The sequence below is a fragment of the Pyrgilauda ruficollis genome, unplaced genomic scaffold (assembly GCF_017590135.1).
Source record: "Pyrgilauda ruficollis isolate IOZ18807 unplaced genomic scaffold, ASM1759013v1 scaffold7, whole genome shotgun sequence".
Lineage (NCBI taxonomy): Eukaryota > Metazoa > Chordata > Aves > Passeriformes > Passeridae > Pyrgilauda > Pyrgilauda ruficollis.
In genome coordinates, this window is record NW_024528821.1 from 6,936,927 (window position 1) to 6,953,182 (window position 16,256).

Consider the following 16,256-nt stretch of genomic DNA (forward strand, 5'->3'; position numbering starts at 1 on the left):
CACTGCTTCCTCCAGCTTTTGCTCTGACGGGTAAGGCTGGCATTTGGAACAAATTTTGTTCATACAAGCTGTAAAGGAAGTGATTCATTGTAACATCTGTATTTTACTGGAGCTTGGAGGTCTTCTTTTGTGCACATTTCAAAACACTTAAAGAGTGCTGCACCCAAAGAACTCACAAGACAAAATTAAATGGAGATCCAACAGGAAATCAATTGGATCTGGGACAGAAATATGAACTGAGAGACCAGGAAACACTTGTGGAGCACTGCTCAAGAAAGCAGAGACCCAGACTTCACTTGGAGTCCTTGCTCCCTGCTAGCACCAGGGCTGCTCTCAGTAACTCAAGGTTCCAAGGACTTTAGCACTAAAACACCATTAAGGACCCAGGCTTCAAAAAAGAAATTTTCAAAATGACCCCACTATCAAGGACAATGCTTTCTCAATTTTCTTGGTTCTAGTATTTCAGCTGCATCTGCCTTGTGCTCTGCTGCCAAAATCTGAAGAGGACACGCTCTCTGAAGTGTCCTTTATTTTGGTTTTGCCATGTTACCCTTTTCTCCTTTTTTCTTCCTTGTCCTGTCCAGGTGGTCCTTCAGCATGATGCGCACTTGCCGCTCGTTCTGCATGTCGCGGATGAAGGAATGCTTCAGCAGGGTCTCCGTGGAGGGACGGTGCAAATAATGCTTTACAAGGCAGCTCTCAACAAAATTTAGGAACTTCTTTGACCTGAAAAAGACACAACAGTGGAGAAAGACCAATAATCCTTTTCAGCTCGCAGACCAAGCACTACCTGAGTGGAGGAAAGCACTAACTTTGCAAGGTTTCCTTCTACATAGGAACCAAGAGAGACAATTTGAGTTCTGCCACCAGTGAGACACCTGTGACCAGCACAGTGCTGAAGGTGAACTCCCCCTCATTACCTTCTAAGAGGAATTGTTACCTTAAATATACATCCTGATCAACAAAACCACAATCTGGCCAACACAAGCCTTTCAAAAATGCCCTTGACCTTTTCATATGGTGAAGATTTTCTTTATACACTTAATTTAAAACAAAAAGTAATTCTCTGTAGGGCAGGCGACTGCCTTTAGCTCCACAATGCCCAAGCAATCTTCTGATAAAGCCCTGACCCCAAGCAGCACATCTAAGCCCTCCTTGCTTACCCTGCAATTTTGGCCACAGACACTAAAATGAAACAACTGCCACAGTTTGGGCAGAGTTCAAAAAGAAAGGTGTTGCTTCTCAAAGGTCAATTATACCTGCCCTCCGGCTCAATCCAGCTCCCAGAAACAGCTTAGGAAACCCCTCCTAGATAACTGAACAATTTAATAAAATAATTGTTTCTGGACAAGAGAGCTAAAAGCCCTCCTAAGCCCCCTGCAGCAAAAATACAGGTTGTTTACACATCTCTTTACCATTTTCTGGATTTCAACTTTGGGGGTGGGTTCCTTGGGATGAGGAAGAGTGCTCTCATGGGATGCATGTCACACAGGGCTGCAAAGGAAAGTACACATTATGGAAGGATGCATATACCCCCTGTGACCTCACTTCCCACTTCCAAACATCTCCACTTCCAACATCACAGCATCAGCCCCAGGACCCCACCAGGAGCCAACCAATTCACACTACAGCCAAGAAATCAAGTCTCTGAGTACACAGAGATTTCCAGCTAAAAGAGATTCAAAAGAAAGTCAAGGCAGGAACAAGTACAACTTTCTTCATGTTTTATATATATATATGTATATAGCTTTGGAAGGACATAAAAAATTTTGTATTTCCCATACACAAAAGCATGTTTGCATATACACAGAAGTTAAAGCTGAGATTGAAATATTTATCTAGTTATTATGTCTGGCTTCTGGTTTCTGATAAATTATAAGCTCCATTTTGACCAAAATCTTTGCCACATTTTTCATGGCATATGAGAAAACCCAGGATGAAGAAAAGCTGACACAAAGCACAGAGCTCACAACGTGCCCTGTGGCACAGAGCAGAATGACAGAGCACACATTTCATCCATGCTGTGCTCTGGGAATGGGAGCACCATTACCAGGCCACAGATTCCATCCCTGCATTCAGAAGCTACCTTCTCTCCAGCCCACTGTACTTCTCTTCAGAGCCCATGTTGTGGAAAGCTGAAGCTACGAGGAACTCAGAAGAAAGCAAATACCATCACATCTCACCTATCCCAGGCATTTTGTATGGTATTTTGGGTGTGCTCTATCAGGCAGGGAGAAATGTTGGGGGTAAAAGGTCTTCCTTCACCAAACAGAGCTACTGAATGACAACTGAGAGGAACTACAGGGAGGCTGATTTCTTATAATATTTAGGTGTTCAGCAGTGATGCTCTTAACAGAAATGGACTTAAAGCATCACAGAACCAGCAGAAGTGAGAAGCTCTGGTAAAGCTTTCCCTATCTTCTGTTAATTTCTCTGTCTGACTCCACTTGCCATTCTCACATTTAGTTCTGGCTTTGACATTTTCCTTGGTATTTTCAATAGTACATGATACAGTGGAAATGAGGGGCAGAAGTCTGGTTTCTAGCTCTGGGTCCCAGACACTGCTGTACTACAGTAAACAAAACACAAGGCAACAGAATATAATCCATAGTATTTCCCTGTCAAAACTAGGGAAAGCATCAAATACATGAGGAACTGGCATGCAAAATTACAAAGTCTCTCCCAGAGAAAGCTCCCCATGGATTCATGTCTTGGGACAAAGCTTCAGTCAGGCTAGAGCACAGGGTCTGAAAGTGCTCCTGAACTCCAGCTGGCTCCTGCTAGAAACCAAGTCTGATGGGAGAACAGCCAAGTGGGTTACTTAAAAACAGCCTACATGCTCTCAGGCTCAGGCCAGAGTTTGATGGATTTCATCTCCCTTGCTCTCAGCAGTGACCGGGTACCCCCCACATCCCATCTGCTCTGCAGGAGCTGGGCAAAGCCACCAGCCCTCCTTGCCAACCAAAATGCACGAGGACTTTGCACCCACAGATCTCTGCCTGACCTGCAGGAGGGTCCCTGGGGGAGTGAGGGGGCAGCAGGCTGGAAAACTGTGGCAATCTGTGTCAGGCTGAGAGTGTGGTCATGGATCACAGCCATTACATGTGAGTATATGCCACATTAGTCCCAAAATGTGTGAGAAACAAGTCAGTTTCAGAGTAAAAAAATAACCTTTAGGCCTACCTTCTTCCACTGTCATAATTTTTTTAGTGACCTAAACACAAAGGCACTCCTGGCAATATTTTCTGCTAACATATCAATCACTTCTGCTTAGTTGTACCCACAGGCAGCAATCAACAAAAACTGATGCTAATGAGAGCTTTAAGAAAAGAAGTTTTGTTTTCCCAGGAGATAATGGCAAGGAATCAAAGTATAGACTGCTGATGCTAACAAGAGCTTTAAGAAAAGAAGTTTTGTTTTCCCAGGAGATAATGGCAAGGAACCAAAGTATAGACTGAAAGAGTTTAAAAGGAAGAAGAAAGCAAGAGTCCAAATGAGAAAAAGTCACAGACTGTTTTTAAAGATACAGATAGAACCAGAATTCTGTGCACCAGTGCATTAGCCAAGCATGAGTTATTTTAACACAGAACAGCCCCACCTTTACACCACATCACTTACGAGGAGCTCCTTCAGCCATTTCAATAGCAGTGATTCCCAGGGACCACAGGTCACTCTGCAGGAAAAGAAACAATGCACATTGCAGCTTGCAGCATCCAAGCTTGGTTGTTTTGCTTGTTTGTTTTCTTCTTGGGTTTGGGTTTTTTTTTTACAGTTTCCCTAGATCTCTCCTGGATCATATTGTTTTACTTGGAGTGACAAATATTCTGCTCCCTTCCCAGTCCCTACTGAGCTTTTAGGAAATGTGCTAATAGCCAGAAGCTTCCTATTCCCCATGCAACTCTCAACTGCTGATCCATCATGTAAGCAGCCAGCCCCAAAATGCAGACCTTCTGCATTCAAAAAACAAGAGCCAGACAGAATATAGCAGGCACTGTTTAAATGTATGTCCTAAATCTGTTTTCATGAGGCAGCAAGACACAGCAGCGCCTCACCCTTTTCCTTCTGGCCAAAAATAATTCTTGGTTTTAATGCTTATTTCAGAGCAGTCATTGCTGAGTTTCTGCACTGATGGAATAAGAATTGTAGTCAGGCCTTGGGGTCTGATTTCTTCTGTACAAAGTCTCTAGTCACACATTTTTAGGCACATGAGAGAAGAGCACATCATGCAGTCAGATTTATGCCACCATGTATGTTCAGCTCAGTTAACAGAGTGGAGCTCTCTTTATCAGCTGATCTGGATGCCAAGGGCCAGGTTTTGTCATGGAAGGTAAATTGCAGCCAGCATCAGTGCCTGTAAAAACTTCACACATTTCCACTTGATTAATCATGTGCATTATTTCACTCTTCTTTGTATCTAAATGTAGCCAAATGAATCATGGAAGGTAAACTGCAGCCAGCATCACTGTCTGTAAAAAATTTCACACATGTCCACTTGATTAATCATGTGCATTATTTCACTCTTCTTTGTATCTAAATGTAGCCAAATGAGAGGCACATGGCCAAACCAACTTGCAGAGTTTCTCTAAAATTTATCTTTTAAAAAAAACAGAGTGACAGAAAACCTTCAAAGATTAGAAAGAATAAGCCATTACATGAATAACAGCTCATACCCAGCCCAGCACTCTAATTTTATCAGCAGAGCTCTCTCAGTCCAGCTGCTCTGAACTCTTCACACAAGCTGAAAGCCAGTTCACATCAAAGTTCATGGAGGGATTCAGCAACAAAACTGGTGGGGATTTCACAGATCCACAGTCCTGACTTGTAATTAAGTAAATGACTGAAAATTAAGAGACTTCAAGGGGTAGTACTGCAGGTTTTGAGGACATTGAGAGAAACATCCAGGCTACAAGGAATTTTGGAGCTCCAAAGCATGAGAGGCAGACAGGTGTAAGGGAGGATGACAGCAGTGTTTGTAAAGCTCACTGTGTATATAAACACATTTATGTGGATATATTTGCACTAGTTTTGTCTTATTTGTTTGTTCTGGTTTTTTTTGAAGAGCAAGAAGTTTCAGAGCAGCTTCCTGCTACTTAGCCCTTCTTAACAGGTATAAGTCTCTGTGGGAAAGAGCAGCTCTGTGCCACCTTCTGAGTCACAGCACTGTTTGCAGAAGTGCTTCCAAAACCCTCTGCTGATCAGTTTTAAACTACTATCTGCAGTATCTATTTGGGAATAGACAAACTAGGATTATTACTGAAGGCAAAGAAAGCTCAAGAATTAGGGGTGCACATTCTTTATGATTATATCTTCTGGTAAGTACACATTCAGGGAAGAAAATCAACTGGGGACAGGTAATGAAGACAAGAGATTAATTTCTTGAGATTTCAGTAAAAGATTGGTATGATATGGAAAAAAAATTCTTTAGTCATGACTGACACACACAACATGACCTCACTGGGCCAGTGCAGCACAGATGGGCTCAGCAAGGGAGAATCACAGCCTCTGAATCACCAGGAAATGGAAGCAGTAACAGGTTCTTCTCACAAATATTTGGAAGGAGAGGTGCAGAGTGGCAATGGAGAGAGCACCTGAACTAAAAGAGTGACTGCAGGCTCACCCAGAAGATTCCTGCTCAGAAAGCCATCCCTGGAAAACATGATGCATGGTAATGCCCACAAACAAATACAGGAAATTCTGTGCCTCAGCCACCCTGCCACTGTCCAGAAATCATTCCAAGATGGGAAACCACTTGCAGTCACATGCTCATGAATGAGCAAAGGGATATTAATTACTGCCAATTAACTCAGGATTCACTGCTGAGTACAGAGCAAAACAGCTCTACCACAGTGTGCAGTAATTTGCCACATTAATATTACACTACTTCAAGTATTCCTTTGGAACACCTCTCTTCCTTTCTTTTCTATCCAGACCTGCAAACTTCTTAGTATTTTTTTTCTTATTGCAGAGAAGTTAATGAAAGTGTATTTCATGTACTAAAAATTCAGGAAAAATATTCACAGTGAAACTTCACTCTTAAAAAGAGCCTCTACTCACATATTACAAATACTTCTGTTTGTACAATTCTAGTATTATTGCGGTTTAAAAGGCAGGAAGCTTGAACTTTTCAAATGAGCAGGATTTTAGCAATAACCCTCATGTTTTCTTACCTTAGGGAGTGTTTAACACTTACTCTGTAATCATAGGTAGAGTCTGGGTTCTCCTCACAAGCAATGACCTCAGGTGCCATCCAATATGGGGTGCCAATAAATGTGTTTCTTCTCCCAATTGTCCTGTCCAGCTGAGCACTTACACCAAAATCCACTGAAAAGCCAAGAAGAGGTAAAGAAATTAGCAAAAAGTTGTATCCACATGGCAGAGCTTGTGCTTGATCACTTTCAGACTGTTTAGAACATCAAATCTTTGCTCTGCAATACATATGAAATCTGAGCTCCTCCAGCATGTCTTGTCCAATAGTTGAGATTTAACTGCCTCTTTTTTCCCCTTCTTTTTGACAGAAGAATTAAGTAATACTAAATTATTATTTAAATTATTTATAAATTATTTAGCATGCTAAATCTGCCTGGTGGGTTAGAGGAATTGCTCTACAAGACATTATGGAATAATTTATGCTTAACTTGAATGCTACACTGAGTAGGACTCAAGGTCTTCAACTAGACTGAAAGAAAAAATAGCATCTACACACAAGGCAAATTTGGATGTGTCTAATACTGCCACTTGTGAAAGCTGGAAAGAACAACCATATCACTTCATTCTGAGGTGTCTGGAATAAATCCTTCTCTACATTCATACACTATCTCAGAACAAACTGGAGAATCTACTACTTTATTCTCATCTTAGCTCATGATGATGAGTGAATCGTGTGGTTCTCTCTGTGCTGAAAAGGGTGGTACTTTCCTAAGAACTGTACAGCAAAATGGCTTTGTTCACATATGAAAAGGGTCCATACAACCAGTAATTATGTGATTGCATTTCTCTTTGAACACAACCCCAAGATACACTAATTGCATCCACTGGGATAGCACTGGAATGGTATTCACAGAGAAGACAAAGGAGGGGGAAAGAGAAGGACTGAAAGGAGACAGCCCCGTGGTCACCATCGAGGGGCAGATTTTCTCATTGATGTTGCCTCATTGCAGATTACCAAAATCATTTGTAGTGCTATAATTTCATGTGCCTGCTTAGCAAACCTTCTCCAAGAAGAAGGTGGAGCTGACCTTTGGGATCATTCTGTGCTCTGTGCTTCTCATGGGAAGTGCACACTCCACATGGAGGTGGAACAGAATTGAACTGAGAACCTCTTGGCTTTTCAGCTTCCTTTCCTTAAGACATGTGAGCTAAATCTCTCTGGAAACAACTTTTTTCCTTCTTTTTTAAAATCATTATACTCAGTAAATCTGTTTCATTTTTTACCCAGAGTTAGAAAGGTTTAACTGTTTTGTCAACCAAGTGAAGAATGGTGAAAGTAGTAATTGCACAAGACCATAAAAACACACAACACCCTCATCTTACCTGTTTAAAGAGGGAACAGTTGACAATTAGCACATATGATTTAGAGACTACAAGCAAAATCCTGCCTTCATTTAATTTGACAGCAAAACTCCCTTTGACTTCAGTGAAGCCAGGTTTTTGCCACAAGGTTAAACCACAATGAGTTTTAAAGTAGCTATTTTTACTTGCTCCAACCAAGCATGCTACCCCACATCCACAAGCCATGTTTATTATTTGTTGTTTTCCAACTCTACAGAGAACTGTTTTAGTTAAAGAGAGAGGGACTGTAAAGATCATCACAAATAAGAAGTGCTCCCCTTGAGACTTCTCCTTTAAACACTTGCCTGTGATGTCTTTCCAAAACATGAAAGACATCTCAAGAGAGATACGTACTTGAGTTTAGTTTTAGGAAGTCAGAAGTTGTCAACACTGACATGTCACAGCAATAAAAGGAAATGAGTAAACCTTCCAACTCTTCTGAGGGATGACTGTTATTCAGTGGTAGCCCTTACATATGAGTAATTCCACTTATTGTCAGATTTATGCAAATCTCTGAGACCACTTCCTTTAGAAAATTGATTAGCAAAATTTGTTTCCCCAACTTTTTTACTCTGGAAGTCTTTTGCATGCCAGGATCTTCTGTGATCCTGATGGTGCTGTGACTTCCTGGGCTGGCTCTGTGTGTGATATATATACTATATACAATACTGCCTGTAGTGCCCTCAGGCTGTCAGGGACACCCTTGCAGAACACTTTACATTTTCAACTCTTTCTGCACTACACACACCTTGTAAGCACAAGCATTAATGACACTTGGCACACATCCTGCACTTAGATTGCTGAAAATATCTTCTGAGTCAAGATGGAAATCTTAAATTTTAACAAATAGGTTTCTAGCACACATTTAAAGAAACTTACCCAATTTTACTTCTGCATTTTCTGTGAGAAGAACATTCTGCCCTTTAATATCTCGATGGATGACATGGTGAGCATGAAGATGTGCCAATCCCTAAAAGAAAACCAGATTTATTCTTTCTTCCTAACATTATCCTGGCTATGGCACTGTTGCGTTTTTACACTTTTGCCCTTTTCAGCCTTTATTCATAAGGAAAGTTCTTTAAATGTTACCAGCAACATTTTCAAGGAGGAGAGAGGACAGCAACCATAAGTTTGTTTTCTTCACCACAGGCCTGACGGTGGTGGAGCATCTTGACTCAAGTGTGGAGAGAACGAGGTAGCAATATTTTAAACTTCTGTCTCAGAATCAAGGGATGCTCCCTACACTCTATGCTAAAAGCAAACAAAAGAGGAAAAGAGCAAAGCAGAATGCTCTGTATGAGGACCAGAGACAGCAGCTGGCTGGTTGTAGTGGCCTCAATTCTGCATTCAACAAAATGAGAAATTCAGTGGTAAATGGACTAGAGAAAGTTAAAAATACCATGTCAGACCTCTTTTTGAATGCAGCAAATATTGTTTTCCATCAGTTAATATTTGCTCTCTTCTCCTGCATTTCAAAATTGCCCACGGTTGAACTATCACAGACATAAAGGAACACACTGAAATAATCCATTATAGTAATCCAGGGATGCTTCACTCACAGCATTTAGCCTCTCTAATATTAATGGCTTCAAACAAAGCTCCCACCCAGATTGTAAATTTTCCAGAAGGAAGCACTGTCAATCCATGTGCAACTGGGCCATTTTGTCTTGAAACAAGCATGATCAAATCCAATCCCTTGTTTCACAAACATGCTGTTACAGTTTTCAGTTGCATGAGCACAAATCAAATATTTTAACATCAATTGCTTTAACAGAGGCATTACAGCCACACCAATGAGGAACAACCTGACCACACCACTAAGGTTTTTTCTTTTGCAGAAGAACTCCCCACACTTTCCAGATACAATGACCATAATCCTCAGGCTAGTGCAAATCCCTGTAAGAAGGCCAGTATTCTCTGCTGACCACATTTCTCAACTGCTATGCCCCAGAAACAAAGTTTTACCCCTATTCAAGCATTACTTCAGCATGCCAGCTAAATTCCAACTTCCAGAATACACATTTATCTTACCATTATTTAGAAAAGATGTAAAACTCTATTATAGGGAAGACAGATCAGTAACTCTGTAATGGGTTTTGAATTTAGAACGACTGGCTCCAACATCATATTTTTTTTCCAGGCCAGTTCACTAGATTACACTTGGGAATTGTTTTATCCTCTGTACTTTCCAGGAAAAAAAAAAAAAAAAAAAAAAAAAAAAAAAAAAAAAAAGGAAAAAAAAAAAAAAAAAAAGAAAGCTGTCCCAGCAGGGCCACCTTGAAGAGTTTGGAATGCTGTTTAGTCAACATTGCCTAATAGTGTGGAAAAGAGACCCCTGAGTGCAGGTAAAGGAATTACGGACAGAAAGATCTTGCAATCATGAACAGCTGAAGCACTGAGCAGAAAGATCTCCTGATGTGCAAGGCAGATATACTGAAAACAGAAAATTTATTTCCTTTTCTAGGTGCCCAGTGTCTGGAATTTCAGAAGATGGCTATTTGCCATAGGAAAGAGGAATTTTCTGTTCTTCATACAGAAAATGGGATTAGCTACAACAATATGGGATGTCAAGCAGCCATCATGCTGGCTCTCAGGGCTCCTCTGAACTCAAGGACCATAGCCCACGAGCCCCATGGATCACAACCTTTAAACAATAATGCTCATTAGTGACCTATTTTAGCAACCAAAGGCTTGGAAAGGCCTTTTTGTTGCAAATGAGCAGCGAAGCTCTGCTGGCAGGACTCACCCTGAGAACCTCTCTGCAGATGTAAGCAATCCAGTCTTCCTTGAAACAGTTCCCTTTTGTCTTCTTTACCAAGTCGGTGACAGAGCCTGCCCCGCAGTACTCCATCACCAGCTGCAGGGAGACAAACACACACAGGGCACCTTTACACAGCAGAGAGAACACCTGCAAACACCCACTCCTGCAGCCACATTTCTCTACACAGAAAATAGCAAGGCACAACTTCCCCAGAATATTTCTGAGATTCACAGTCCCCGAACCTCAGAGAAAGGAAAAACAACTCTTTATCTCGTTTGCTGTGCCTGTGTTGTGCCAAAGCAGGATGCAATATGGAGATGGTTTACCCAGAGTGATGGGGTTTTGTTTCCTTGGCTGTCAGGGCCAAGTGTGTGTGTGTGTGTTGGGACTGCTGGAGGACAGTCACGAGATGCTGTGCAGTTGAGTGCTTGGCAGATTCAGCTCAGATGTAAAGTAATATAGTATAAAATAATACAGTATAATAAAGTAATGGATTAGCATTCTGATACCCATGGAGTCCTCCTCATCACTTCTCCCTGCCATGGGGGTCGCTGTGAAAACTGCACACTCCCACCACAGCCCAGGCATGGCAAATTGCATGCGGCCTTCTCAGATGCCAAGTGACTTAAAAATCTCATTTCCTGAATCACACACACCTCTAAATAAATAAAAAAACCTCACTAGTGCTCCTCTCCTGCTGCAGGTTTTAGGTAGTTTGGGTTTTTTTTTTTGTATATAAAAAATTGGAAAAGCAAGATTTAACAAAACTGAAAAACATGGGAATTTTTTAAAAATTTGAAATTTCTCATTTTGCTGCAGAGCTTCAAAAATATTGCAGCCAAAAAATTGGAGGATTCATTATTCTTCTTTTCTTTATTGCAATTTCCTCTGCTTCCTTTTTTTTTTATTTTCCATCTGAAAAAAGGAGAGGAAAGCAACAAGAATGAGAGAAGGCAAAAAGGACAAGCTCTTTCACTTCAGTAAAAAAAGAAATTAGAGAAGAATTTAATTTGGAAAAAAAAAAGGTTCAAGCAACAAATCAGAATGACAGCACCAGTCACAAGAATCATAACATACTTTATGCCCATCCTCAAAGGAAATCATAGGGATGGAAGACATCTAGGGAGGAGTAATTTTTCTCTTTTATATGTTATTCTTCAGAACAATGACTTCAGAGCTTCACTGAGACAGAGTCCAAGTCAAGCATGCTGGAACTAAAGAAGGAGCTGTAAATCTGATGAGCAGAAATGACACTAAACACTTACCCAGAGCTGATCATCTTGGCCTGCAGGACTTTTCTTTACAAAAGCCCCATAATATGTAGCAATATTCCGGTGATGGGAGTACTTTTTTAGCATGTTTATCTCCAGCTTGATTTCCTCCTCTTCATTCTGTAACAAAAAAGAGAGCAGGAGGCTCCTTAGGAGACCAGAGACCATGGAGCTCCAGGGCTGCAAAGCAACCTCTGTCTTTGGACACTGTGAGCAACCTGGTCTGATCCCATGGCTGATCCTGCCTTGAGCAGGAGGCTGGGACCAGAGTTACCCTGGGATTATGAGACTGCTGCTGATAGATGGCCCTTAAACTGACAGCTGAATCACCCTGATCCATGGGTCTAAACCAATGAATTGCTAGGGTTTGACCTAAAGAACTAAAGATGTCCTCACTCAGGCATAAAAATTGCACACTGTCTCCTCAGGGAGCTTCGACAGTTCCTATTACTCCCCCATTTATGGCTTCTGCATGCAGTAATTTGGTCTCGGAGACTAACCAGATTCAAACAGAAATAAAATTGTTCCTAACACTCCATTACTTAAATACTTGGAAAAGCACTGAGTGCACACATCAGACAATCTGTCTTCCCAGTCCTGTGGAGGGTCCTTCTGGGAGGAAACCAAAGCCAAGAAGGAGGTGACTTGCCACAAATCAAACTCCAGCGTAAGCCAGGGTTAGGATCTGCTCCTTCCTTACAGCTGTGAGGCTGCCCTATCTGGACCATGGGCTTTCTCCCTTCCTAACACCAAGCCATCCATGAAGCCCCTGGCATGCTGGGGGCTAGCACACCCCAAACATCATCTTCCAGGCACTGGCTGCCTGTTTTCCCTCTGTTTCAGTCTCGCCAGGGCAGACGCTCTCTTCTGCCTGTACAACATTGTGCACAATAAGACAACGAGTGGAAGCACAAGTTTTAATAATTATAATAGAAGGAAATGCCCTTTTTCAAGGAGAACTGCCTGATTTGGAAAGTCCTCCTCAGAGCTGGCTGGCTATGGTGCACAACACCCAGTGAAACACACCTGGGTTTTGCCATCTCACTCACTTCAACAGGAAATGAGTGGTGCTGCAAGGTATCCTTGTATCAGTCAAAAGGAGTACCACAAACTTGAGAATTAATTCACCTTGTTGAAAAACATCCTAGTCAGCACTTACTGGCTGAAGGGAAAAAAAGGAAAAGGCAGTAAGAACAACTCAGCCCCAAAGGACATTTTTCTGTGCTTTTCCTCTATTTTCCAGTAGTTTTGCCATTGAAGCATTCCTTTAACCACCATAATGGCCTGCTTACAAAGCCAGACACATTGACCTTTTTACCTGGAGCAACACATTAAAGCCTGACAGGCTAAAGCCAAATTCCCTCAAGAATATGCATATGATGTGTCTTATTAAACTTGACCACACAAAAATCATTCCCAACAGAAAGGACCAGTAAGTTTTTCCCTGTAATATCAACACCCAGGAGACACATTACCAGACCAAAGGCTAACTGCACTAAGCCTTCAGAGACGTAAAATAACTCTAGTTGAAGCTAAAGGAGATATTTCAGGTTTCCTAATAATCTTTGTTGAACACAGGCTGTCAAGCTGCACCCATTATACTAAATGTTCATTTATCTTTTGTTTGCAGTTAGGGAGAAAGGAGGACCCTTAATCCTTGGCTTGATACAGCCCTGGATGTTGTATGACTGAATTAGTGAGGCTGAAGAGGAGCCCAGTGCAGCACCTGGAGTGTCCAGGAGAAATGGGAGCTGGCTGCAGACAGCATGCAGGAAATCCTCCAGGATTCTCTGCACACAAAAAGAGCACAATCAGAGAGAGGTGAGAGCTTGTGCCTGGGGGTACCAGGCTCTACTCCCTTTGGAGCTCCAGACAGTGCACGTGAAAGGGTGGACACAAGCAGGTAAGGAGGAGGCAGAGAATCAGGACATGGGAACTGTCATCCTGGACCTGACCACAAGGGTTCTGTCATCTACACAAGCTTCTGGACCTTCAGGGAAGAAGGGCAGAAAGAGGAACAAACGGAGAGGATTCCCTTCTTCCTCTGCTGTCCCTCCTGCATTTTGCCCACTCCTTCTGAAAATGCATGAAGGAGCAACCCTCATCTTTGGTAAAGGCCTTCTCCAAATTACTTAAAATATTTACAGATGTGAAGGGTTTGGGCTTTTTTAACTCTGCCCATCAGCATGACATTTGCCCTGGTGGAGCCCAGCTCCCTGCTGTGCCCTCAGCACCATCCTGTAGCTTTCACAAAGTTCCCCTTGGGGAGCTGGCAGATCCCAGCCACTTCTTCATAGCTGCTGCCTCTTTTACAGCTCTTCTTCCTTTACCCAATTAATTTCCTAGATGTTGGAACCATGCTGGCCAAGCTCTTATCCAAATACTTTCTATTCCTCTGCAATCTGACCTCCACGTTTTTAAAACAAAACCAAGCACGTGGCTGTCCATGAGCACAACCTGGATACCCCACAGGCTCTTCCACACCCACTGGCAAGAGCAAGAGGAGCTGCACAGGGGTAATGTTCCTTTCCTAGGACCAGCAAGATGCAATTCATGCTTTCATTTGTGTCTTTATTTATCCTGAAGGCCAGAACCTGATCCCTCCCTGCAGCTGTTTCTCCTTCCCTGGCCTGCAGGGCCCAAGTACCACTGCCCAGCACAGCTGGATGCCCTGGGGAGACACTGCTTGGAGCAGAGAGCAGGCTGAGCTTCAGGTGCTGGTCAGGCTGCAAGGCAAAGGGCTACACAGGACAGCAGCTGGGCATTTCACAGACAAATGCACTCTGGCTTCCCAGTGCCTCGGGGAGCTTGGGACAAAAATGCTCTATGCCATGGAAAAGCCAAGGCAGAAGGGTAAAGGTGAGTGATTGTGCCCCATGGGCCATCCACGAGCTCTCCCAGGAGCTGAACCCAGACCTGCTAAGCCTCAGTGCCACGTACATCCTTCAAGCACAGGGACTAGGGACAAAAGCACCCTCAGTTCACAGTGCAGGCCCACGCTCAGAATTTCCACTTTCCACCACCCCTCTTGGCAGCAGCACCACCAGCCCCGTGTCTCAGGGGTCTGCTCATAAATAATGCTGCTCAAGGAAAGGAAGCAGGCTCACAGATGTGCAGGTGCAGGAAGCTGTTTGCTTCACAAACCAACGCGCTCCTGGCACAGATGGCTGCGTGCACAGAGATGACAGGTTCATGATCAAAGGCTGTTTTTGAAGATGAGGGCCTATCTGCAATAGCATTAGACTGGAAAACACGCTCCTCTGACCACAACTGGAAACGAGATCATCAGCTGACAAATACTGCACCAAGGGACCCCTTAGTACTGGGGCAGGTCTAACAACAAGTTCCACATTTAAATGTTATTTTGCTCTCTAGAAAGAATGAAAGCAAAGACAGATGGAGAATGATGTGCTGGAGAAGAGCTCTTTGATCACCTGCACTGACTGCTGAAGAGACAAGCAGCAAGAATCTCTCTGCACGCACTCTGCCTGTCTGGCTCTGGCAAAAAAACAGGAAGCAGAGCCTGCATGGAGAGGCTCATGAGCACTCGTTGCCATCAGCTCTCCTTTAACCATTTCAAAGGGCTCCCCCCACCCCCGTGCAACTCAGTACAGCAGCACTTCCTGACAGATGTCCAGAGGATCCCACAATGACCACAGCATCCTGCTGCTGCTCTTAGGAAACCAGCCTGGGGCTGCAGCTTATGACAGCAAAGGGCAGATTTGCTGAGCTCTAGGAGTGCCCCAGATCTGAACAATCACAGCTGGAGATGGGCAGGCAATTTCTGATTAAATGACTTCTTACTGGAAAAAGAAACCCTGTAGATGTTGAAAGAATCAGAATCTTTTGGTGAACAGAAGTGGCAGAAGTAGCAGAAGTGACTGCATCCAGACATGCCAGCCTGTGCCCTAGCAGCAGGAATACAGCCAACTCTGCATTAGGAAAGTGAAAATAGGAGCAGAAAGCCCTGCACTCACCCTGTGCCAAGCCCAGAAAGCAGGAACACTTGAGCACAGTTGAGCTGGAATTGTTCAGGGTTTAGTGGGGGAAGAGCACCAGGAAAAACCCCTTTGGGCAGTTGCAGTAACATGCTCCTTACCTTCCCATGAAGGGTCTCAATGTGAAAGCAGCATGACCTGCTATCACTGCCCCTCAAACAGGACAGTGCTGGCTCTGTCACCTGCAGCAAATCAGACCTAAACAGCTTTGTTTCATTCTCAGAATCCTGCAAGTCCAGTAAGGCGATTCCTAAAGCAGGACCATTTAAATTTTGTCTCCAAGTAAATAGGCATTCCTGGATGCTACCAAACCAGACTTCTAGAAAATTCAAGAGGAAGAAGCAGGGAGTCTCCCCAACCTTCCTAGGGCTCAGGCTAATGTGGTCTCAAGGAGGCAAGCTGCTCCACTACTGGCTGTGCTCTTAAAAGAAGAGACAAACCCAATATTTAGCAACTTTCTCAACACTCTGTTTGAGCACTGACACCCATTTATAAATGTGAGTAGGGACAGTGCCAATTAAACTGTCTCCTTCCCTCATCTGTCAAATCACAATAAAAAAGCACTGCATTTGCATTTCTAACATGATCCTGCTTGCTGGCTGTCAGGGCACTACTCTGAGGAACAGCTGGCAAGTGAGGGGATGGGATGTGATGAAGTGCAGAGATACAGGAAATCTT

At 43.1% G+C, this 16,256-nt stretch overlaps 1 protein-coding gene across 3 annotated transcripts in view; it reads right to left on the reverse strand.

Moving 5' to 3' along the window:
- NRK (Nik related kinase) overlaps window positions 1–16,256 on the reverse strand; it is an 89,455-nt gene that overhangs the window by 42,928 nt on the left and 30,271 nt on the right. For all 3 annotated transcript variants that reach the window (XM_041485145.1, XM_041485146.1, XM_041485144.1), the window contains exons 4-10: window positions 11,575–11,700; window positions 10,295–10,405; window positions 8,428–8,518; window positions 6,191–6,321; window positions 3,619–3,673; window positions 1,416–1,494; window positions 551–726 (exon numbers count right to left, since the gene is read on the reverse strand). In XM_041485145.1, coding sequence (XP_041341079.1) covers window positions 551–726; window positions 1,416–1,494; window positions 3,619–3,673; window positions 6,191–6,321; window positions 8,428–8,518; window positions 10,295–10,405; window positions 11,575–11,700 — 769 coding nt within the window. The remainder of the gene's footprint in view (window positions 1–550; window positions 727–1,415; window positions 1,495–3,618; window positions 3,674–6,190; window positions 6,322–8,427; window positions 8,519–10,294; window positions 10,406–11,574; window positions 11,701–16,256) is intronic.